Source organism: Acanthochromis polyacanthus, chromosome 11 (assembly GCF_021347895.1).
Source record: "Acanthochromis polyacanthus isolate Apoly-LR-REF ecotype Palm Island chromosome 11, KAUST_Apoly_ChrSc, whole genome shotgun sequence".
In the NCBI taxonomy this organism is placed as follows: Eukaryota; Metazoa; Chordata; class Actinopteri; family Pomacentridae; genus Acanthochromis; species Acanthochromis polyacanthus.
Window position 1 is genome coordinate 38,573,051 of NC_067123.1, and position 24,155 is coordinate 38,597,205.

Consider the following 24,155-nt stretch of genomic DNA (forward strand, 5'->3'; position numbering starts at 1 on the left):
TTGAGGTGAAGCTGGTCTTGAGTTGGGATGGACTGAGCCTAACAAAGTGGCCGCTGATCTTCTGTAGAATTGTTTATCACAATAGAGTAATTCAGAGCATTTTCTGCTTCACTCTCCTGATCTCATTCTGCATCAGATCCCTATAAAGTTTCTCCTACATCTGGGGAAACACAAGCAGGAGTTTTAAAAGCCACTCGATCGTCACCAGAGTTTGTTCATAAAGTCGCCCTCGGCTCAGCGCTGACCAGACGTGATCCTTTCTGGATGTTGTCTGACACTGGAACGGTTTTACAGATTGCAAAGAGTCACGGAACAAGAAAGAAATCTGATTATTAACTCACTGCCTGGGACTTTGTTTAGCCTCGCCGTGAATAAAAACACCACAAATGAGCTGCTCCGAGTCTCCAGATCAATCAGGACTGAAATCTAACGGATTCAAACTTTAAATGTGAGGTTATTGCTGCTCTCCATCTACAGAGAACCACTCAGACTGCTGCTGTATGAGAATCACTTTAACCCTGGAAAACCCACCGCTGCAAAAATACATCAGTTTCTACTTTCTTTTTAATTATTTACTCATATATATATATACATATATATATATATATATATATATATATATATATATGTATAATTAGCAAAAGAAGTAAAATAAAACAAAGAAATTATAGTTTTAAAAATAAAAATGTCAAAAAATACATTTTGTGTATATATATATATATATACACACACACACATGTATATATAAATTATATATATATATGTATACAATTTATATATACACATAATTTATATATATATATATATATATGTGTGTGTCCATATATAAATTATATACATATATAATTTATATATGGACACATGCACATATATATATATATAATTTATATTCGCGTGTGTGCATATATAATTTAATATTTACATCATAATTTTTTAAATATTTATATCTAATTTATTCTTTTTTTTAATTTATTTCTTTTGCTCATTTTATATATACATAATTAATTTTTTGCTTTGTTTTTTAACGTAAAAATTATAAATATCTATATTTTTGTTTGTTTGTTTTTACTTTTGTTTCATTTATTTATTTACTTATTTTTTGCTCTTTTTTTGGGTCTTACAGGGTTAAACTTTCCTGCGGTGCCAGATGAGGTGGAGTTCACTGCAACTGAGAGAAAACCAAATGAAAAAACGGATTAAATTTCACACGACCTGAACAAATCCACTGATCTGGCATCAAACAAAGATCCAACAAACTGAAACACTGCTGACCAGCGTGACCTGAACCGTGACTTTAAGGCAAATAAATAGAAAGTTCTTTAGAAAACAGCCACTGCTCACTAATGCACTGTTCCAAGGCAAATCATTCGCAGCATCCGGCAAAAAAACAAACAAAAAAACTATTGCAACGACGGCGATACAGCAAACGAAGAGGAAGGATGGTGACAGCGTTCTACAGGAAGACTAAAGCAGGCGTCCGTCGTGGCGCCTGGAGACAGGAAACATTCTGGACTCTGGTTCACATTGTTTGTGGAAGCAGGAAATGATCAGACGGACTGAAGGGATCTTTAACTCTCGCTGTGGTTTGGACAAATCCTTCAGCGCTTCTAACCGAGCTGTGCAGCGACGCTCCGTTATCCTCAGTCAGCACCAAGAGGGAAACAGTCCAACTAAAGAAACAACATAATACCTCACAACAGAACACCCTGAAATGTGAATAAACCATGAAGGAGAGGAGACGTGGGGAACAGGAGTGTTTTTCCACGCATCAGTCTGTGTCCACAGGTGGGGTTCCAGCTTTCACACGATGTACTGGTACACGTCTGCCTTGCCGTGGTCGGGCGTCGCAAACGGACTCAGCCACGCCACAGAGAACGGGTGTCCAAACACCACCTTCATGTTCATCCACTTGGACTTCTTGGCCCATCTCCTCTCCTCCTTCTTCAGCTGCTCGATGCCCTGCAGGGAGGGAGACACGACAAAGAGTAAAAACACCGGCCGGATGAGCTGCAGATGTTTGTAAATTAAAAACGAATCGTCTTTATTGTCGTTTCGTCCTCCTGTGGCAGGTCTACACAGCAGGGTTAGATGAATCACTCATCACTGGAGGCTCCCTCAGACTGAAATAGATGATCTTTGTAGTGAACATTACGACGCTGTGAGTCATCCTCGTGGGCGGTTGGAGTAGAAGAACGCTCTAATCTCAGCCCACCTGGGAGCTGGAAGTGAATTACCTGCTGCTGCTTACATCTGCGCTCTGATTTAGCGAACAGCAGACTCTGATTTCACCACCGTCATCCGTCATCATTACGGTTTTATTCTGGGAGTCTATGGACAAACTAGAGGAGGCTCCAATGGAAAGAGTTGTACAGTTAGAATACCAAAGAACCCTCCAATACACTGAGATGGACGGACGGACAGACGGAGATCATAAATTCCAGGGTCCCTTTTTTTTTTTCTCTCTTTCTTTTTTTCCCTTTTTCTTTTTTATGATCAGCCAAGGACATTTATTGCATCACATTTTCTGTCACCTCTTTGTCTGCTTTCATTAAAAAAAACACATAAAATACCATCAAAATAATTAAAATATAATCAATCTAACTACTATCTATCTATGGTATGAATCTAATGTATGAAGATGTTTTTATAACAGCTGCAGATTACCGATCTAAAATATTTTAAACTTGTTCTTACTTCTACATGAATAAACATGAGTAAATGTAACATCATGTTTAAATAGACAATAAAATCCCAGCTGCTGTTTGAGCAAAACCTCCATGGACAACCACAGCCGGAGCAGCACCGTCCTCCTTGAAGCTGGTGGTGTCTAAAAACCTGCTAAAAGCCACTTCAGCAGGCCGGAAGGTTTCTGAAATGAAAGTCTGAGAGCAACGACACCGCAGAGACGATGCCGCCGTCACTCACCGTTTCGTCGGTACAGATGGAGTGGACCTGAGTCCCAAACATGACAGCAGTGAAGATGAGGAAGAGGAGGCCCTCGAAGCAGAGGAGGATGAGGAGGATGACGGTCGCTGGCGGGGAGAAGTTGCTGCACTCTGCAGAGGGAGGAAGATTTTACACAATGACTGACACAGCTCACATGTTCAGGACCAGCTGGCTAGAGCCTCTTTACACACAAACTTTGAAAATACAGGACAAAAAAAAAAATCAATGTTATACCACCATGGCAGGATTTTAGAAAAGCATCAATTTCTGAGCTCTGATTATTTGAAGTTATTTTCAAACATGTGTCCTGTTTTTAAATTTGAAATGGTTTGGCCAGCAAATGTCACTGGATTTTGTTTGATTTTTTTATGTGAATATTCTTAAAGAAAATATTAAAAGTTTTACTGATAAATATGGAATCACTTTAGATACTTTTTTTTTGGAAGAGTTTTACTCATTTTTGAAAATATTTCAAGAATTTTCTTGTCTAATTTGGAGAATTTTTTAATAATAAAACTTTTAAGGGAAACTTTTAAGGAATTATTGGAATTTTCTTCCTGAAGGTTTTGCAAATTTTTGGAAATTTTTGCTGAATTTTTTTCAGACAAGGAAACAATATTTTTTGGCGCCCGTAAATGAAGACAAAAGGAGGGTTAAAAGAACTCGTTTTAACTCAATTATTTCTTTTAATTTTTATGGATTGTTTGATTTTTTGGGAAAACAAAAAGTGTCCAAACTTCAGTCGTGTTTACTGTAATAAATAAGTAATTATTGACTCCAGTAAATAATAATAATAATAATAATAATACTTACTCGTCCAGTCTTCTTCAAAGCAGAAAACAAAATGGAAGGCCACCATGAGTAACGCATGGAAGGATATTAGTGCAATGTACATCTGAAAACAAACAACAAGAAATGATTAGTTCATTACTATAACCATGAAATATGAATATGCTCTTATTTTGAAAAGTCATTCACATTCTTCAAGCAGTTTATTCACGCATTCTGACAAGCTAAAAAGCAGTAAACCTGGACTGTGCTACGATAACACAGTAAATGTATTACCAGACAATGAGATGCTTCTGCAGTGGATCGTATTGTTTGTTTTCTGCAGCTAAAGACTCACCGTGAAGAGCACAAAGTATTTCTGGTTGTTCTCTCCGACACAGTTGTTCACCCAGGGGCAGTGGTGGTCCATCTTTTTGATGCAGCGTTTACACACACTGTGGACAAAGACGACACAAAGGAAGAAAAACATGACAGTCAGCAATGAGATCTGATTATACGGATTATTTAACTATTGTCAGAGTAAATCAGAAAGCATAGAACCACACAAACTATCAGTCTACATCAGGGGTGTCCAACATGAGGCCCGTGGGCCAAAAGCGGTCCTCCAGAGGGTCCAATCCGGCCCTCAAAGTGTAAAAATTACAGAGAAGACATTAACTGCAGATTGTAAATTAGTAAAACTATAAATTTAAAATCATTTCTAGACCATGACAAGTTGTTTTGATCATAAAGTAAAATACTAGATTGTTCTTTTGTCGCTTTGTGTCTCATTTTTGTAATATTTTTGTCTTTTTGGTTGTTTTTTTTTTTGTCTGACTTTTGTCTCATTTTTTGTCGTTTTGCGTTTCCTTTTTGTCTCGCTTGTGTTTTTGTCTAACTTTTATCATTTTGTCTTTTGCTTTACTCGATGTTTCTTGTATCATTTTTGTCGTTTTGTGTCTTTTTTTGTCTCGCTTGTGCTGTTTGTCCATTTTTTTTGTCATTTTGTGCCGTATTTTTGTAATACTTTGTCTGGTTTTCGTTGTTTTTTGTCGATCTTTGTCTCATTTTTTTCATCTTGTTTTTCAATTTTGCTGTTTTGTGCCTCGTTTCTGAAATATTTTGTCTGGTTTTTGTCTTTTTTTTGTCTGACTTAGCATTTGTCTCATGTTTGTCGTTTTGTTTCTCATTTTTATCATTTTGTGTTTCCTTTTTGTCTTGCTCATGTTTTTTGTCTTATTTTTGTCCTTTTGTTTCTCGATTTTGTCATTTTTGGTGTCATTTGTGTCATTTGTCCACTTTTTTGTCGCTTTGTAAATTTTTCGTCTAATTTTTTGTCTCTTTTTGTTTTGTTTCGTGCCTTTTGTCTCTTTTTTTGTCAATTTGCATCTCGTTTTATAATATTTTGGCTTGTTTTTGTTGCTTTTGTCTTTTTCTCTCTGACTTTTGTCATTTTGTGTCTCATTTTTGTAATATTTTGTCTTTTTTGTTGTTGTTTTGTCTGACTTTTGTCTCATTTTTTGTCATTTTGTGTTTCCTTTTTGTCTCGCTTGTGTTTTTTGTCTAACTTTTATCATTTTGTGTTTTGCTTTATTCAGTGTTTCTTGAATCATTTTTGTCGTGTTGTGTCTCTTTTTTTCTCGCTTGTGACGCATTTTTGTAATACTTTGTCTGGTTTTTTTTTGTCGATCTTTGTCTCATTTTTTGTCATCTCGTTTCTCAGTTTTGTTGTTTTGTGAATCGTTTTTGAAATTTTGTGTTTCCTTTTTGTCTTGCTCATGATCTTTTGTCTTATTTTTGTCCTTTTGTTTCTCAATTTTGTCATTTTTGGTCTCATTTGTCCATTTTTTTTGTCACTTTGTAACTTTTTCGTCTAATTTTTTGTTTCTTTTTTGCTTTGTTTCGTGCCATTTGTCTCTTTTTTTTTGTCAATTTGCATCTCATTTTTGCTATAACTTGTCCTGTTTTTGTCTTTTTCTCTCTGACTTTTGTCATTTTATCATAAAGTAAAATCCTACATCGTTCAGTTCCAGATGACTAAATGTTGTGTTTCTTTGTCGACACTCTGTGATCTGGAAGTTGTAATGTGGAAATGATTAACTGAGGCTGAATGTTGCTGAAATTGATTTTATTTTTCTTGAGAAATTTCAGGTTGGTCATGATTTTTTGTAAAAAGATAATTCCTTAAATGTGACCAAAGGAAACATTAGGAGTTGCGGTTATTTATCGGTTATTATGCTGTGGTTTTACTGGTCATTTTAGATCAAACGGGGCTGAATGTGGAACCTGAACTACAATGAGCTTGACACTCCTGGTCTACATTAAGCAGATGTGAGACTGAACAGGCTGCTCTCAGTCACTGTGGCTGCAGGAGGTCATTTTTCTGACAAAACCAAAGCTGGTCGACACTCAAGTAGAAGCTGACGACTCTTAATTCATAATAAAACAGAGCAGAAAGACTCTAAATTGACCCGTGAGCTCCATTTACGCACTTTCTAAAGGGAAACCTATATTTAAACAGCTTCCATTCTGTGTGTAGTAAATGTCACTGCAGTGTATCGTCTAAAACTACCCACAACAATGACTCAGAATATTCAGCAAAACAAATAATAATAATAATTTCATTCAGGCTGAGTCCCACGTCGCTGTGAGACAGAGTGACTCACTGGCTTTACAATTCAATTACTCGGTGGTGTTTTTGCTCTTTTCACGCCTCGACATCCCGGAGAAAGCACTGAGCAGCCACACAGGGAACTCCTTATTATCACGCTGTGGAGTCTGCAGGGAAAAGCTACACGGCCAGTCTAAATAAAAAACAGCTGAAAACACACAGCGAGGAGGCAGGAGAGGAGTTCCCTGTGGGAGAGACGCATCAGGACTTCCCTCCAGAAGCAGCAAACTTCAGCATCTTAAAACCTGCAGCGTCTGCAGACAGGCCTGGACTACTTTCCTGTCGGGCGTTCGTCCACACGGAGCGGCGTACCTGCAGTGGTGAGCTCTGTCGGGTTTGATGCTGCAGCACTTTGGACATTTATAAACCACCTGTCCCGGTTTGAGCTGCAGACTCTCGATGAATTCTTTGGTAGCGTTCCCTTTAGGCACAGCTCCCTGAGAGAGGAGAGAGAGGAAAAAAAACAGCGTGTTGACAAAGAATTCAGCTGCACTTTGTGTCACTGCAGATGTTTTAAAGCAGGGGTGTCCAACATGAGGCCCGTGGGCCAAAAGCGGTCCTCCAGAGGCTCCAATCCGGCCCTCAAAGTGGAAAAATCACAGAGAAGACATTAACTGCAGATTGTAAATTAGTAAAACTAGAAATTTAAAATCATTTCTAGACCATGACAAGTTGTTTGGATCATAAAGTAAAATACTAGATTGTTTTATTGTCATTTTGTGTGTTGTTTTTGTAACATTTTGTCTGTTTTTGTTGTCTTTTGTCTCATGTTTTTGTTGTTTTGTTTCCTTTTTGTCTCACCTGTATTTTTTTGTCTTATTTTTATCATTTTGTGTTCCGCTTTATTTGTTGTTTTTTTGTCGCTTTGTGTCTCGTTTTTGTAATGTTTTCTCTTTGTTTTTGTTGTTTTTTTCTTTTTTGTCTGATTTTAGTCGTTTGTCTCATTTTTTGTCCTTTTATTTCTCGTTTTTTGTCATTTTGCGTCTCGCTTTGTCGTTTCGTTTCTCGTTTTAGCAATACTTTGTCTTGTTTTTGTCGTTTTTTGTCTGACTTTTGTGTCATGTTTTCATCGTTTTGATTCTTGTTTTTATCGCTTTCGGTTTCCTTTTTGTCTCGCTTGTGTTTTTTGTCTTATTTTTACCATTCTGTTTTGCTTCATTTGTTGTTTTTTGTCTCATTTTGTGTCTTTTGTCCATTTTTTTGTCACTCTGTTTTGTTTTTGTAGTATTTTGTCTTGTTTTTTTGTCTGACTTTTGTCATTTTGCTAATAAAGTAAAATACTATATTTTTCAGCTCCAGATAGCTGTGACTAATTGTTGTGTTTCTTTGTAGACGCTCTGTGATCTGGAAGTTGTAATGTGGAAATGATAAACTGAGGAATAATGCTTTTGAAATTGATCTTATTTTTCTTAAAAAAATTCAGGTTGTTCATGATGTTTTGCAAAAAGACATTTTCTTAAATGTGAACATTTTCACAATGTGCTTTTTGCCCTAAAACAAAGGAAACATTAGGATTTGTGGTTATTTATCGGTTATTATGCTGTGATTTTACTGTCCCGGATCACTTGAGATCAAACTGGGCTGAACGCAGTCCCTGAACTAGCTGTGTTTGACTCCCCTGGTCCAGACTGACCCCTGTAGGACTCAGGTTTTCCCTCCACAGTAACCAAAGCGTTCTGATAAGAGCCTGACTGACCGGGTCCGTGCACATCGCCTTGGCGTGAGAGGCGAGCGCCAGGAAGGCGAGTCCGTTGAACAGCACCCCGTTGATGAGGCTGTAGGCCACGTTCTTGGCGGGCAGCAGCATGACGAACACCACCACGAACTCGGCGTAGAAGACCAGCAGCCAGGTGATGATGCCGCACACGATGCCGCAGCTGTCACGGATGAACCACATGGTGTCGGAGCCGGTCCGGGGCGGAGGGGGGGCGCAGTGCTCGGGCTTCAGGTAGCCGGCGTGCCGCTCGATGTCCCTGGTGCGGTGCGCCGGGCTCTTCATCCTACAGCGCCCGTGGCTCCAAACACATGCTGAGAGGTGACCGGAGACAGATGGAGAGGAGGATGGGGGGGCAGCGATGGGAAGGAAGGAAAGAGGAGAAAGGAATTAGAGACTGAGGCGAGTCACTGAGGGAACATATACTGCTATTCTGTATAAAAGTGAAATTCTACACAACTCATTATGTCATACCTCGTTCTATTAATGAAAAAATGAAATATGTCAACCAGATTCATTCTTATAGTACTCGGAGTGCTGGCAGCGGTAACCTCGCTCTGGATCGACCAAATCGTTCTCTGCTGAGGAAAACTGTAATTTTTAGATCATCTCAGCAGTGGAATGCCTTACCAGCAAAGCTAAGGAATGTGCCTACCTTGCAGGCTTTTAAAAAAATGTTGAGATCTTTGCCGTAATGTTGTTATGATGTTTTAATGTTTTCGTTAATATTTTTAAACGTTTTTGTATACCTTTTAAATGTTTTCAAGTGTAAAGTTTCTTGTATATATGTATTTTAATGTTTTCTTGGATGGACCCCAGGAAGACTAGCGACCACCTCGGTGGAAGCTAATGGGGTTCCATGAACAAATAAACAAATATGTGTCTGTAAACGTCCCAGAATCATGATCCAAACCCAAAAGATAGAAATACTACAGCTAAATTTTTGCATGTCCTGACGTTAAATTACTTTTCTAGATTAATTTTCACTAATTATTACATTGATTTTAGCTCTATTTAAAAGTCATATCTCCACTACTTTGGCGTCACAGTGTATGAGAGCTGTCCCACAACGACTAAGAGTAAACAGACTAATAGGAGCGTGATCCTCAAGGAATAGAAAGAAAGATAGAGGCTAATAAGAAGCGGGGAATCAGCAAGTAAGGTTGGAGAATACTCAGAGGAGGAACAAACACTGACTGAAAAATCCATCCAGATTCCCTTCAAAGCACAGAGAAGAGGCTGCTGTTGGGTTTAGAAACTGTATTTCACCAAACAATGCTTCAAAAAACTGCCTCCACAGACCGGGTTTAAGTATTCCGCTCCGTCTGGAGTCGAGGCTCATGAATAAGCGATGGAGCAGGTCTGGATTTAAAAATGATGCGCCTTCAAAAGGGGCTAAAATGTCAGAAAATCAAAAATAGGCCTCAGCATTGAATTTAGATAACGGGCTGGAATAAAAGCGGCTTATTCCCAGAGGAGGCCGGACCTCGGTGCTCTTCTGTCCACTGAAACCTCGGCTTAAATGGAATCGAATCGTAACCAAATGAGGACCCAATCTATCCATCGCCTAATCTCACTTCTACGTCTGCATTAATTAGGGCCTGGCCAATGATCGGGACAGGAATTTAATCAGGATGAAAATAATACGACGCTGTGAAATGAATCAAAGTCATCTGTGGATTGAAACACATCAAGGCCCAAAACAGCACAAGTCCAGATCATTTACCGACCTCACGGCACATTTAAAGGAGAACCTGTTGAAGATCTCGACTTGTCTGACTTGCACCGCTTCTCCACTTCATCTCAGCCCGTGGGTTTAATTTTCTCTATCAGACGACTGATGAAAATCACGCTAATTACACGCTTTATGATGCGATTTTTAATGTTTCCGTCCAACCACAAGACAAAACAGATTGCACCTGCAAAAAACTGGCTTCTAAAACCACAGAATGCTCTTTTGAAAGTTGTATTTTTTTCAATATTTACAGAATTTTGCTTAATTGGACGGACTGGAATCCTCCCTCTGAGACACCACCAGTAGCTGAATCACATCACAGCTAACAAAGGAATAGAATAACAGGTAGAGAACAGAGGGTTCTACGAGGTTCTTTTTACAGAGTGTGGTTCTTGGAGATCGGATGGATCGTGTGCCAAGAGATATGGACATGTGTGTGCACCAACCAAAGGGAGAACTGAGTCTAAACCACGGTTTTTCCCCACCTTTAGCCAATCACAGTTCAATATTTGAATTATATGTTCTGCAACCAATCACATTTCACCATTCTGTATAAAATGTTCAGTTCATATCAGACTTTATCTTTTTCTAGGAGGATGTTCCAAACAGAAAAAGTCTTTCTGACACCGATATTAGAAAAATAAACAGTTTAATTTGAGAGACATTTCATAAAACAAGAGCAAATCTGCAGAATTTTGCTTTGGAAAGCGATAAGACTGTATGTAGTGCGTGTCAGGAAGCCTGGCGCTATGATTAGTCACGTAGATGCTAACCTGCAAGAAAAGCAGGCTGCAGGTGCATCGCTGCTCAGGTTAACCACTCGGTAAACCAACGCCACGCTGTGATTCCACTGAACATAGAACGCAGTTTATCATCTCAAAGTGCAACACATTTCAGTAGTATTTAGTTGTTAAAGACTGTGATGAATGATGGAAAATGGATGGTAAATGGTCTGTATTTATATAGCGCTTTACTATACCTGCAAGGTACCCAAAGCGCTTTTACATGATGCGTCACATTCACCCATTCACACACACATTCACACACTGATGGCGGAAGCTGCCATGCAAGGCGATAACCACGACCCATCAGGAGCAATTCGGGGTTAGGTGTCTTGCTCAGGGACACCTCGAACACGACGGGGCGAGGATCGAACCGGCAACCCTTCGGTCGCAAGACGGCCACTCTACCCACTGAGCCATGCCGACACTTGCAAGACTTTTTCAGACAACGTTTGGCCTCATTGATTAAATTGGTGACACATCTAAAAGAACATTTTCTGTTTTTAAATCGCATGTTAGCAGGGCATATTTTTACTCTGCCAAGGAACGCAGTGGACTTATGTGATGATCGGCGTCTGTCTGTCTAACGTTACTCAAAAACAGACCAATGGATTTGGATGAAGTTTCCGGTGAAGGTCAGAAATGACACAAGGACCACCTCATTAGATTTTGGCAGTGATGCAGCTTACAGTCTGGATCCACGGATTTCATAAAGATTTCTGTATCATTGCGAGATAGTGGCAAAAGGTCACTGTAACCATGACAACAAGTGAACGCTACATCAGCCGATTGCTAACCAGGCAGCCCTACTGTACGCTACGATGCACGCTATGATCTTCTCCATATCTCAAACTGTCTGACAGTTTGGGCTCAACCATCTACAGTAAAACACATCAGTTCATTATACAGATAAGCTCTGAAAATTCTGGATAAAGAACCAGTCCGGTGGCATCACTGTCTTACTTTACAAAAACACAATTTGATGAGTTTTGAAAGCTTCGTCGATCTGTTTCATCTAAATAATCTTTAAATGCCTCAATAAATCAGCGCCACTCTGTGGATTCATCCAAAGACAGGACGGAAGCAGAGTCACCAGAAGCTCCACCAACAGCAAACGCAAAATATCCTACAGCAGAATTGCATCTGGGCAGACACACTTTTCAATCAAAGGATGTCACATCTGGAACGCACTACCAAATGACAGCAGATTTAAAAACTTTTAGGGCAAAAGCTAAGTGTTGGCTGAAAGAAAAACAAGAGTACCCACCTATGACATCTATAAGGTGTGACTGACTGTGGATTGTGTCATTATGCGTGTAATGTACAGCCATGGCCATAAGTTTGGACGCAAGTACCATGACGCTTGTGAATCTTAGAAAATACCACAAAATTGTCACTTACAATATACAGCCATGGCCATAAGTTTGGACACAGCATGACTTATGTCTGTTTTGATGTCTATTACAGAACATAAGTATATTGTAAGTGACAATTTTGTGGTATTTTCTAAGATTCACAAGCGTCATGGTACTTGTGTCCAAACTTACGGCCATGGCTGTAGTTTATAACGTTGTCTGTGCTGTTTTTAATCAGTGTTGTTGGTTCTCTTTGTCTACTTTTACTGAAAAGCCCAACCAAGGACAGGAGTTTAAAATTAGCTTAATGCGCTACATTCTAAATGTAATACAGCAGAGGTTATCTGTGTTATTTGCATGGTCCCTGATCAAACAAATAAAGATATTACAAATCCACCGCTGCGGACTTATCTGTCGGAAATCATACAATGACTGAGCAGTCTTGGCGGAGTACCTTAATTTGCAAAAACTGGCTCTACCCTGCAGTATGTAGATGCATTATTCCCTTTAAGGTGCATTTTTCTCCTTTGGTTCTACAGATACTGTGATGCATCTTAGCTGAGTGTTTTGCCATATCCTGATATCTTTGCTATCGTGGGCGAGGCATCTAAACAAGGTTATTTCCTCAAACATTTCAAGATTGTGTTAAACAGCTCGTTAAACGGGTTTAGTTTCTGTTCATCACTTCATATCTGACTCAGCTCATTTCCAGTAAAACTTGTTTTAGTGTGGGGGGAGTGTGGGATACAGGGAGCTTGATAAAGGATGTTAGGAGTTATTTTAAACTCTGGTGTATTTCTACTGGAATGCAGATGATCAGAGAAGATGGAAACCCACAATAAAAAGCCATGAAAGCCCTGGAGTGAAACTAACTGCAGAGTTCATTAATGGTTTGTTTTGTAGTGGGCTGTAGAATGAGTCTATAGTGTCTCTCAGTGAATGAGTGGAATGAACACGAGAAAACAGGCCTTTCTCTGAGTGAGTCAGCCCCAAGAAAAGAGATAAGACCCACCTCTGCAGCACTGTGAGATTAGACACAGCCTCAGCGTTGTATTCTGCAGCACGTTCAGCTGCTCAATCAATCATTTATGGGTTTGTTTGACACCCTGCTGCTCCAATGAATCTCAAAGTAAGTGACAGCGCCGAGGGACGGAGGGAACTAATGTGGGCAGACAGCATGAGAAGGAGCTGACCTCGTGTTAGAGATTTCACTTCACCGATAAACTCAAAAAAACAAACCTGAACCAGTCAGATCATGTCGTCCTGTTTACATACTGCAGCACATTTAGTCAAAAAAAGCTGTTACACTGGAGACAACTATAACCTTAAAGCGATTGTACAACTTCATCTGGCTGCTTACATAAATAATTCATCACATATTCCCACTGTGTTCAGGTAGAGCGACACATTTAGAGAGATTCTGATGAAACCAGAGACCCATGAGTAATGAAACCTTCTAAAAATAGTGACAGGTGAGCTGTTATTATTACGCAAAATACAGACCAAAACACTGCAGAGTCGAAATAAACAACAGGCATGTTATGGATGGATGGATGGATGGATGGATGGATGGATGAATGGATGGATGGATGGAAGGATGGATATTGAGAATTGTTTCTATGGCTTTATGCTTTTATTTCCAATTTCCAGATTTATCACCCAAATCTGTAGTAGAGATAGATAATATTGGACACATTCCTCTTTGGGAGTAGTTTCTAATTCACTCTACTTTTAACTAGAACTATGATATTTAGTCAATAAATAAACAGGTTTCAGCGATTAAACGAACTGGCAGCTATTTTGATGATTGATTATTTGGTCAAAGTTTGTCTGAGTTTAACATTTTTTCATTACAGATGTTTCTAAGAAGAAGAAGAGCTGCAACATTTAGTCAATCCATTAGCTCTCTTCAGTTGAAATACAGGACTCTCTGAAAAAGTGGTGTGACTGTTAAAAGACGCGCAATGAGGAGGAAGTTGAAGAAAAATGGGCTGCATGGTTGAGTTGCCAGAAGAAAGCCGATACGGCCACAAAGCATCCCGCTTACAATACGCCTAACAGCCTCAAAACTTCTGGAACAAAGTCATCTAGAGTGATGAGACTGAAACTGGACTAATGTTACATCTGGAGAGAAGTCAACAAGACGAAGGTAAACCGCTCCTGGTGTGGAACACAGAGGTGGATCGCTGAAGTTTTGGGATGTGTGAGCTACAGAGGAACAGGAAACAAGATGAACGCAGCATGTTATCCGAAAATACTGGAGGAAAATTTGCGCTCATCGGCCCAGAAGCACATGGGATGTACTTGGACGTTCCAACATGACAACAATCCAAAACACAAGGCCAAGTCTACCCGTTATCAGCTACAGCAGAATGAAGTGAAGGTTCTGGAGATCTCACACTCCTGATCTCAGTTTCACATCTGGGGAGATTTCACACATGTAGTTCATGCAAAACAACCCAGGAACGTACAGGAACTGGAGGCTTTTTGCCAACAAGAATGGGCAGCTTTACCATCTGAGAACATAGAGAGCTTCAACAAAAGACTTCAAGCTGTCATTGACGTTAAAGTATTAAGAACTGGAGGATGTAAACTATTGACCAGGGTCATTTGGGTAGTTTCTGTTGTTATTATGATTTATAAAGTGCAAACACAGCTGTTCACCCAACCACTAACCATGAATGAAAGAAAAGTTTTTCTCTTATCATTCATATTCTCTGAAAAATGGCCAAGAAATCACAAATTCTGCCAGGACATGTAAACTTATAAGCACAACTGTAAAGGCTAAAATGAACTAAAAATAGCAGGTGGTTTACATTCAGTGTAAATTATTAATACTAATATCTTTGGTGGTTAATGTTTTGCTAAGTTCATTATCATGTTGATTAACTTGATAGGTGATAATTAAAAAAATTAAATGTGTATGTTTAAGAGCAGGATGGTGAATCAGTTTATCAGTTTTCCAGCTGATTTGACCTCCTGTGTGAATGAACGTGTCCTGTGGTGACCAGCAGAGCCTGTCCAGTGCTTATGATCCTGTGTGGTATATTTAATTAACTTCCATAAAGTGTAACTGGACCAGGAAGTTACTGAAGCATAGCAAGATTCTGGATGTTCAGGTCAAACGCTGACAGTAAAACTTCCTGTGGGTTAGTCAGCTTACCTCACACTCTCCCGCTTCTCTCGACTGAAGTTTCTTGAAGTCTACCCGTAGTTTGAAGCCTCGGGAGATCAAATCCACCGAACCGAGAGAGCCCCGGTCCTCCCCGCCGCTGCTGCTAGCTCAATCCCGGCTAACCTCTCTGCTCTCCGGTCAGAGGCTCTCCGCGACTCCCCTCTCTCCACCACCACCGCCGCTTTGGTTTTTGGTTGTTTTTTTTTCGACGAGGTGTTAAAGGAAAGTGTATCCGGGAGGCCGAGCCCTGAACCAGGCCGCTGCTGCCGCTCTGCCGCGGTGCTTCCTCCGCCGTGAGGTCCAGAGAGCTCTGCGGGATGCGGGGCAACAAAACGCGGATCCGACCAGGAAGTGGCTCCGCTGCTCCGTGGGAGTGTTTGGTCCTCAGCAGAGTCTGTCAGGTGAACCGGTTCACCAATCAGACCGAGATCTGGGCCCAAATCCCGCCTTGCTCTGCTCAGACATTACCGCAACTTATTTTTGTAATTTGGCACTCTTAATACTCCATAAAATATTGCTTTATATTGCCACATTTTTAATTTTTCTTATTTTATTTATAAAAACGTTTCTTCTTATTATTTTTTCATTATTTTATTTATTTATCTCTATATTTCTACTTTTATTAGCACTTTCTTTTATAAATTATTTTTGATTAATATTCCTTTATATTGCCACATTATTTATTTTTTATTTTATTTATTCGCCTTTATATTTCCACTTTTATTTGCTTATTCTTTTACAGATTTCTTTTTGTTATTTGACACTCTCGCTAGCTTCCAAAAAAGAGGGATGTTTGGGTTTTTATCGGCCGCCTCTTGATGACGTAGAGAAAACGCGACACCTACACATGCTAACAGTCTGTCTACAACATGGCAACAGTACAAGTTAGCGAGGCCGAAAAGGTGTACATATTACACGGAATAAGAGTGAGTTTTTAACAAATACTTTAACCACAGAGCTATTTTTATTTTAATTATTGAAGGAAATGTACAAATAAATCTACTTAGGAGCCGTAACGATTGAAAGCTAGCTGCTACGGTTAGCATTAGCTGCCTGTGTTGACATGTTTCTGGTCTTCAGGATGACTTACGGGTGGATGGAAGAGGCTGTGAGGACTACAGACACATGGAGATAGAGACTGATGTGGTGTCCAACACAGACGGATCAGCTAAAGTCACACTGGTAATTATTAAAACCAAGATTTAGAGCATGTTTGACACTAAACAAGAAGATGTTCACCTCAGTCAGTGCTTCCAGCTGCAGACACTCTCACCTGTTACTAACATCTGAGTTTATCCAGTGCCTGCTGACTTCTTTATTGTGCGTTAGATCTCAGAAAGGATCACAGGTTGACTTGTACTTTCTGTTTTTGCTTCTTCCAGGGGCACACGGCAGTTCTAGTTGGGATTAAAGCTGAGATTGGAAAACCGAGACCTTTGGTGCCAAACGAAGGTTATCTGGAGTTCTTTGTTGATTGGTGGGTGTGCTGCTTATTGTAAAGTGTAAACTAAAACACACAAGTTTTAAAACATTTTACTCACAAGTAATAGCATTGAAAATATTAGGGTGGAGGACACCTTTCAACTGTTTTAAATTAAAGTACAGTATTTACACAACACATTTTGATTGGAAATTGAACAATTACATGTTTTTATATCAGGAATGATGTCGTATTTCTAATATGTTCAGAAATTAATGACGGATATTGTGTAAATTGTGTCCTGGTCTGTGATTGTTTTGTGGTCGTGTTTTAATCTGCCACTAGGAGGCGGTGTCGTGTCGTCTGTTCCCCCTGAAACTCCAGCTGATCCCACTGACTCTCCACTCTCACCTTCCTCCCAATAACTCAAAAAAGGAATAAATCTGTTACCTCACACGTTTATTAGCTTGTTTTCTCCTTCTTTTTGCTAGTTCTGCCAACGCAACTCCAGAGTTTGAGGGCAGAGGAGGCGAGGAGCTGGGGACGGAGCTGAGTAACACCCTCTATAAAGTGTTTAACAACAAGCACAGTGTGGACCTGAAGAGTCTCTGCATTTGTCCTGGAGAGCACTGCTGGGTGCTCTATGTGGACGTACTGGTGAGTTTCCCTTTATGGAACGACAGTCCAACCGTCTGTTTTCATCTTCACACTGCTGTCTTTGTCACTTTCTGTATGTTAAAACCATCATTTGATTTAAATTGAGGGACAATGTTCATGAATGCAGACACTTAAAATCACAGTTAAGATGAATATATATCTCTATCAGATACAACTAAATTTAATGCAACAAACTATAGGAATAAGACAAATATCTTCAGGAACAAGTCTGTGCCTTTGAGGAAAGACTGTCAGAAAGTGAGTACGGTTATTTTCCAGAGCTCCTCCCTTTCTTTGACTGCGGCTTTTTCACCCTGGATTCAAATTTGTCCAAAGAAACTTTTTTTCTTTGGAAAATCTCAATTATTTATTTAACTAGACAGTCAAATATTTTTGAATGAGTAACAATAAAAGTCTCTGGTTCCAGCTCCACAAATTTTCCATATTTAGTCATATATATATTTAGATTTTTGACGGTTGGTTGGACAAAACAAGGCACTTTAGGATATTCCTTAGGACTTTGGGAAGTTGTGCAGTGTATTTTATGATCTTAATATACCAAACAACTTTGTGATATTTAGGAATAATAACTGACAAATTCATCTTTAATAATGTAGTCATTTGTTGCCCTTGATATGATTGTCTATCTGTTTGATATATGTATCAGCTTATTTTTTATTCAAACTAACATGTAAAATTTACCCACATGTGAAATTTTCTGGTTGTTGTTTGTTTTGGGTTTGGTTTTTTTGGGCTGCCGTACTTAAAAGTTTATTCCTACTTGTATTATGAGCAACAGTAACTCATCTTTTCATGTAAAATACTGTTTTAAAGCAGTGTAAAGCCATTCATTTCCCAAACAGAGCATTTGTGTGTGTTAGTGGGGGAACAAATCCAAACAGAAAATGATGTTTCCACAGCTGCTGCAGTGTGATGGAAACTTGTACGATGCCATCTCAGTAGCTATCAAGGCAGCTCTCTTCAACACAAAGTGAGTATTTGTTGGGTTTGTACGACTTAATAATCTCTACCAGCTGTCTAATAGACTGAACAGGTTTATTCAATAAAACAGAGACCGCTTTCCTCATTGACAGGATTCCCAGAGTTCACATATCCACGGATGAAGAAGGAGGAAAGGAAATCGAGCTGTCTGATGACCCTTACGACTGCATGAGACTTAACGTAGAGAACGTTCCCTGCATCGTGACCCTGTGCAAGGTGAGCTCACCTACTGAATTAAAGATTTGTTATCGCACCGATGATGCATTAAAAAACCGACTGTTTCCGTGCAGGTCGGCCACAGACACGTTGTGGATGCGACGCTGCAGGAGAAGGCCTGCTCTGTGGCCAGCCTCATCATCTCCGTCACACACAAGGGCACCGTCACCTGTACGAGGAAGGTGGGCGGAGGAAGTCTGGACCCAGAGAGCATCTTTGAGATGACAGAGGTGAGAGCAGACCATCTGGCCTCCCGTCGACACAGCTGAGGAGTTTTATTTTTACTTAACTGTTGCCTTCATTTGAGAAAAATTACAACTGACCTTGAGCTAATAAACAGGTTATAAAGTCAGCTGGTGCATTTAGTTAACTTTTGCTGTACCGATATACATATACAGGAGGTCCTCAACTTATGTCAGAGTTCTGTTTTCTCCCCTTAATATGAAGCCAGAGACCTGTTAGCTTAGCACAAAGACTGAAAACACAAGGAAATGGCTATCCTGGCTTTGTCCAAAACTAACAAAATCAAACGAACCATCACCTCTAAAGCTCACTCATTAAGACTCGAAGATCTTGTATTCATCAGCTTTCAGATTGTCCATTTCCGTCACAATTTGTCATTTTGTTTTTGGATGACAAAACATCGGATATAAAGTGTTAGTTAATGAGCTTTAGAAGTACTGTTGGTCAGATTTTGTTACATGTTGAAGAGGCCTGTTTAGCTTTTATTAGCGTTTGTGCTAAGCTAAGCTAACCAGCAGCAGTAGCTTCATATATACCACATGCAGTAGACGTGCATCTTCTAACGCCACCATAAGCTAAAAACCTGCCCTTCTGCTGTTAAGGTCACATGTAAAAAATGAACATACCTGCTAAGCTACAAATCCAGCTTCATAGTTTACCACTCAGGTGTTGATAAAAGCCCTTGAATTTAGTTTTTCTCTGTCACATTGTACTGTTTTCTGAGTAAATACGCTGTATAAACATGATGATCCTGGAGACGTTTAATGGCGTCTTTTAAACTGTATGTATTCGTAATAAATAGTATTTAAGTCCCATTTCTAATCCGATAACTTACAAGAAACACAAGGTGCTGTTCTTTTGTTTAATCTAAATGTGGGTTTTGAATATGATTACATGTGTAGAAGGCTGTATGGCAGACAGACGCTACGGTGTGTTCTTATCTGCAGGCGGGGAAACGAGTCGGGAAAGCTCTCCACGCTCCGCTCATGAAGGTGCTGCAGCAGGAGGAGCATCTGGGAAAGAAGAAACAGAAAGTTGGCTTCCTGGGTTAAAATCAGCGGCTCTTTTTACAGTTTATGTTTACATGTGTTCATAATTTCTAATAAAATGTTGAATTGGTGCAGTCTGCTTGTCTTTGTACTTCAATATGCAGAAATGATGGAGAAGATGTGTCACAGTTTTTATCAATTAAAGATCGGATGTGTGACACAAACCAAAAATTATTATTGATTAATCTGCAGATTGCTTTCTTTATTATCCATTAGTTTGGCCAATTAAAATGTCAGAAAATGTCCATCACAAGTTCTGAGCTAAATTTGGATTTTTACAATTGTGTGTTTAGCTTTAAGGTTTATTTAATTTATTGTTATAGGAACGCAAGAAAGCCAGCAATATCTGAGAAGGTGGTAGTCAGTAATTTGGCATTTTTGCTTAAAAGATGACTTCAACTGTTGACCAGTTATCAAAATGTTTGTACTAACTGCTTCACTTCTTGCCTAACTCATCTGATTTCCGACAATGGAGGTTAAAATCCTGCATCTAGTTGTTCATTACTGTTTAATAGATTTCATATTATAGGATGCCTGATAATCTTATAGAGGCTGCTCAGTGGGGTAGTGGTTAGCACTTTTGCCTCGCAGCAAGAAGATCTCCGGTTCAAATCCCAACCTGGGATCTTTCTGCGTGGAGTTTGCATGTTCTCCCTGTGCATGTGTGGGTTTTCTCTGGGTACTCCGGCTTCCTCCCACAGTCCAAAAATATGCTGAGGTTAATTGGTTACTCTAAATTGCCCGTAGGTGTGAATGTGAGTGTGATTGTGTGTCTGTATATGTAGCCCTGTGACAGACTGGTGACCTGTCCAGGGTGTCCCCTGCCTTCACCAGAGTCAGCTGAGATAGACTCCAGCACCCCCCATGACCCTAGTGAGGATAAAGTGGTGTATAGAGGATGGATGGATGGATGATAATCTTATAGAGGGTGTTTATCACAATATCAGATAATTAGGTCTACTTGGACATCCTAGGAGAATTTTAATTAAAATTTACTGTAAAGAGTAACAATACTTTTAACTTCCAACCTTATTAAACTTTACCATCTCCAGGTGTTTCTGTTCCAAACTCACTCTGGATCATATTCTTTTAAAGAAACGGATGAAAACTCTAAACTCTGGTGACTTTCCAGACCTGAAACCCATTCTGTATTCCAACAGCACTGCACAGGAACAGTCCAGTCTCTCTGCGTCCTTTTGTGTTTGCCACGTGTCAGCTGAGGATTGTGTGAAGTGCAAGCTTACAGAAAGACCAGATGCGACTCTGGATCGTTTCCACTCTTTCCTCAGGCTGGTGCAGGGCGGAGAGCGCTCAGGTCCAAAACAAACTCCTAGGCTCTCAGTGCAGAGATGAAGCTAAAATCTGAGGTACAGTAGTGCAGAGTTCTCCATTTCACTGCGTCATTGTTGCCCAGAAAACCTGGAAATATTCAAATTCCTCCCAATGAGGCCATTCCTAAAGACATTTTGGAACACTTTTAGGAAACAAAGAGGAGCCTTTTGAGCCAATAAGTAAACTTTAGCGAAGTTATTTAGGTGCTTATGCAACCAAAGACTATTTCTTTTTCATCCACCTTACGTTACGTCATAGATGCTCCACCTCGTCTGAGAGCATCCACCTGCTTTCCAGGTCTGGCTCTGGTTAGAACTGGACCTCCACGTGAAGAGTCTGGAGCCAGATGTCATCCTGAAGGGCTGCTGAGGTCGGACTGTTTGTCCTGCGTTGGACTTCAGTACTTTTCCCCGTGCAGAGAGATGAGAGGGAAGGCGTGTCGGGGATAAACAGAAGGAGAGGGTGTGTTTGAGGAGGCAGATAAATAGCGAGCGTCCACGTTGGAGCAGCCTCATTCAACAGTCATGGAGCTCAGAGGAGTGTGTGTGCTGCTGGGACTTCTGCTGCTCATTAACTGCTCATTTCAGCAGAATCCAGTGAGGAGGAAACCAGTGAAGAAAGGTAAGATGGACAACCTGGAGGAAGAATGACATTTGTCCAACACCGCTTGGTTTAGTGCATCAGCTTTTAATAAACATGGACTATAATCCTCAAACATTCTTTAGTTGTTCTTTGAGTTTGCACGAGTTCCCCCTTTTTTTTGACATTTCTCTTGTGTGTGCAATCAGAAGCAGCAAAGGATACAGCCCTAGAGGAGCTACAGAAACAGGTTAATGACATCATCCAAGAGCTCAACCTACTGAAGGAACAGCAGGCTCTGCAAACAGGTAAAACACCTGAACTAGTTTACACTTAACAATGGAATCAGAACAGCTGCTCTGAGAATAATTCTGTTTTTAGAAATAAAACCAGTAGCGTTCTGTTAGTAAAAACTTAGAGGTTTTAGTACCAAACTGCGCAATGTATAGCATCAGTTTTTGCAAATTTTTAGAGGAATATCAATCAAAAGCGGTCCTAAAGTAGCAGCTAGTGATTAAGTATATTGGCCATCAATCAACATGCCAGTCCTATAAATTAAGTAACTGTCATAATGCACAAATATATCAACATACCTAAATGTTATATCCTAATAGGAAATGATGTGAGACATCAATGTTTCTCTGTAATACTTATTTTTGGGTGCTGTTTCACCAAAACCAACAGTTTCATCTTCAATTTCTCTTTTACACTGCGTTGGGAGTGAGCTGTGTGCATTTTACTTGCATTCTGCTGCTTTAGAGTGGTATTTTTCCTGTGCGAAACTGCCTAGAATCAGTATGCAGTAAAAAAAACTGGGACGTTGAAAAGTCATTGAGGTGTAAATAGTGGCACGACATCGTTTATTTGCCCCATGGTTCAGACAAATGCAACTTGTTCTTGAATAAGCAAGGTTTAAACCCCATAACTGTTCTCAACTCAAGCTAAACCTACTCTGTGATCATCAAGGGGAAGAAAGCTTTATCTTGGTAATAAAGACAAACATCAGTTCTAGTTTAACTTCTGTCGGATGTAGATGACAGATGAGGGCTCAAAACATGTGTTCAAATAGAAGTCAGTAGTCTTTGGTATGCTTCTCTTCAAAATAAGGGCATATGGGGTTCATGTGTAGTCTTTGAAATTAGATGTTTTAATCTGGGAAGCACATGGCAAATCTGTGTCTGACTTGATGTTCAGAACATATAATCATGTCCAGTTGTAACTGCCAATCAAAACAGATACTAAACCCCCTTTTCCTTTTTTTGTCTATATTATTATCAAAGCAAAGTTCAGGGACTATATAACTATCTTCTCCTTTTATTTTCTCCTTCAGTTTGTTTAAAAGGCATAAAGATCCACAGCAAGTGTTTCTTGGCTGAACCTCTCAAGAAACGTTATCATACAGCCAGTGAAGACTGCAACTCGCTAGGCGGAGTCCTCGGTACGCCCGCATCCAGTGATGAGAACGACCAGCTCAGAGACTACATCCGCCAGAGCATCGGCCCGGACGCGCAGGTCTGGTTGGGCATCAATGACCTGATGACAGAGGGCACCTGGGTGGACCAGACCGGCTCCAGCATCACATACAAGAACTGGGACACGTCCAACTACCGGTCCCCCGAGCCGGACGGCGCCATGTCCCAGAACTGTGGCGTCCTTTCTGTGGCCTCCAAAGGGAAGTGGTTTGATGAAAACTGTCGTGATGAGAAGCCGTCGGTCTGCCAGTTCAACATCGTTTGATCGGCCTCGTCGTAGCCTCTGTGCTTGGTTATAGCTGCTTTGTGTGTGTACTCTCGCTGCAACGCCTGCTATTCTGGGAGGAGTTTAAGCCAGTGGTTCACAACTGGTTTTGCATCGAGTCCAGAGTCTGATCTAGAAGTTTCAATCAGTTGCATAAGAATTGTTTATTTTCGACAAAAATGATCTACTGGTGTATCATTTGCAGCATTCCTTGTGGTCGCAATAAAACCATGAAGAGCATGGTGTGGTCTAGAATGAGCGAGATGGTGGGATGATCCAAAGAAATCACAGACTTCAGATATTTTATAGTTTTTTGTTTTCTTTTGTACATCTTTTCTTTCAATCAAATCATCTAAAACCCTTTATTTTGGATGTCCATCCATCAAAACACCAGTATTTCCATAATAAAGGCTGTGTGTAGGTGCTGGCACCATTCACTAATGTTTGTAACTTTCCATTATTTCAACACATCCAGACCTCCATTACAGCAGTTCCACTGGTTGAGAACCACTGGTTTAAACTTCACAGCTACTGTATTTTAACACAATTCACAAGAAGCCAGAATCATGACTGATATTGCGCTTTTTTTTTTTAAATATCCCAATCAGTTATGCCAGTTTGCTCGTCTTGTAATGTCTAGCCTGATGTAGCCTGTAAAATTACCATCAATAAAGTATGAATACCCTCTTCTATTGTGATTTCTTGAAGGAAATGTTGACAAATGTGTGTTCTTGTCTCTGTTCAGAAGATTCATATCACTCTCTTGATACAGCT

The 24,155-nt window shown here is 39.9% G+C and overlaps 4 protein-coding genes across 4 annotated transcripts in view; 3 read left to right on the forward strand and 1 right to left on the reverse strand.

Annotated features, from left to right (window-relative positions):
- The window catches only part of rps5 (ribosomal protein S5), a 256,311-nt gene that overhangs the window by 137,874 nt on the left and 94,282 nt on the right, over window positions 1-24,155 (forward strand). The gene's annotated exons all lie outside the window — the stretch shown is intronic.
- On the reverse strand, window positions 895-15,664 carry zdhhc3b (zinc finger DHHC-type palmitoyltransferase 3b). Its single transcript, XM_022213678.2, has 7 exons — window positions 15,135-15,664; window positions 8,082-8,413; window positions 6,698-6,822; window positions 4,073-4,169; window positions 3,760-3,841; window positions 2,926-3,056; window positions 895-1,959 (listed from the first exon to the last, which is right to left on the reverse strand). The coding sequence occupies exons 2-7, from the start codon at window positions 8,382-8,384 to the stop codon at window positions 1,801-1,803; spliced, it is 897 nt and encodes a 298-aa protein (XP_022069370.1). The 5' UTR covers window positions 8,385-8,413; window positions 15,135-15,664; the 3' UTR covers window positions 895-1,800.
- exosc7 (exosome component 7) lies at window positions 15,940-19,803 on the forward strand. Its single transcript, XM_022213677.2, has 8 exons — window positions 15,940-16,072; window positions 16,227-16,328; window positions 16,529-16,623; window positions 17,058-17,223; window positions 18,144-18,214; window positions 18,318-18,441; window positions 18,516-18,671; window positions 19,632-19,803. The coding sequence occupies exons 1-8, from the start codon at window positions 16,016-16,018 to the stop codon at window positions 19,734-19,736; spliced, it is 876 nt and encodes a 291-aa protein (XP_022069369.1). The 5' UTR covers window positions 15,940-16,015; the 3' UTR covers window positions 19,737-19,803.
- On the forward strand, window positions 21,474-24,068 carry LOC110964836 (tetranectin-like). The gene is made up of 3 exons (XM_022213675.2): window positions 21,474-21,686; window positions 21,854-21,952; window positions 22,975-24,068. Exons 1-3 carry the CDS (start codon window positions 21,590-21,592, stop codon window positions 23,379-23,381), a joined length of 603 nt encoding a protein of 200 aa, XP_022069367.2. The 5' UTR covers window positions 21,474-21,589; the 3' UTR covers window positions 23,382-24,068.

Bases quoted from the DNA above. Each gene is read 5' to 3' on its own strand.
- zdhhc3b (XM_022213678.2), bottom strand. From the start codon at position 8,384: ATGAAGAGCCCGGCGCACCGCACCAGGGACATCGAGCGGCACGCCGGC. The intron at 6,823-8,081 runs GTCAGTCAGGCT...CTCCTCTCTCAG, and splicing joins AGGCGATGTGCACGGACCCG to GGAGCTGTGCCTAAAGGGAA. The intron at 3,057-3,759 runs GTAAGTATTATT...CTCCCTCTGCAG, and splicing joins CTTTGAAGAAGACTGGACGA to AGTGCAGCAACTTCTCCCCG.
- exosc7 (XM_022213677.2), top strand. From the start codon at position 16,016: ATGGCAACAGTACAAGTTAGCGAGGCCGAAAAGGTGTACATATTACAC. The intron at 18,442-18,515 runs GTGAGCTCACCT...GTTTCCGTGCAG, and splicing joins GCATCGTGACCCTGTGCAAG to GTCGGCCACAGACACGTTGT. The intron at 18,672-19,631 runs GTGAGAGCAGAC...TCTTATCTGCAG, and splicing joins GCATCTTTGAGATGACAGAG to GCGGGGAAACGAGTCGGGAA.
- LOC110964836 (XM_022213675.2), top strand. From the start codon at position 21,590: ATGGAGCTCAGAGGAGTGTGTGTGCTGCTGGGACTTCTGCTGCTCATT. The intron at 21,687-21,853 runs GTAAGATGGACA...GTGTGCAATCAG, and splicing joins GAGGAAACCAGTGAAGAAAG to AAGCAGCAAAGGATACAGCC. The intron at 21,953-22,974 runs GTAAAACACCTG...TTTCTCCTTCAG, and splicing joins ACAGCAGGCTCTGCAAACAG to TTTGTTTAAAAGGCATAAAG.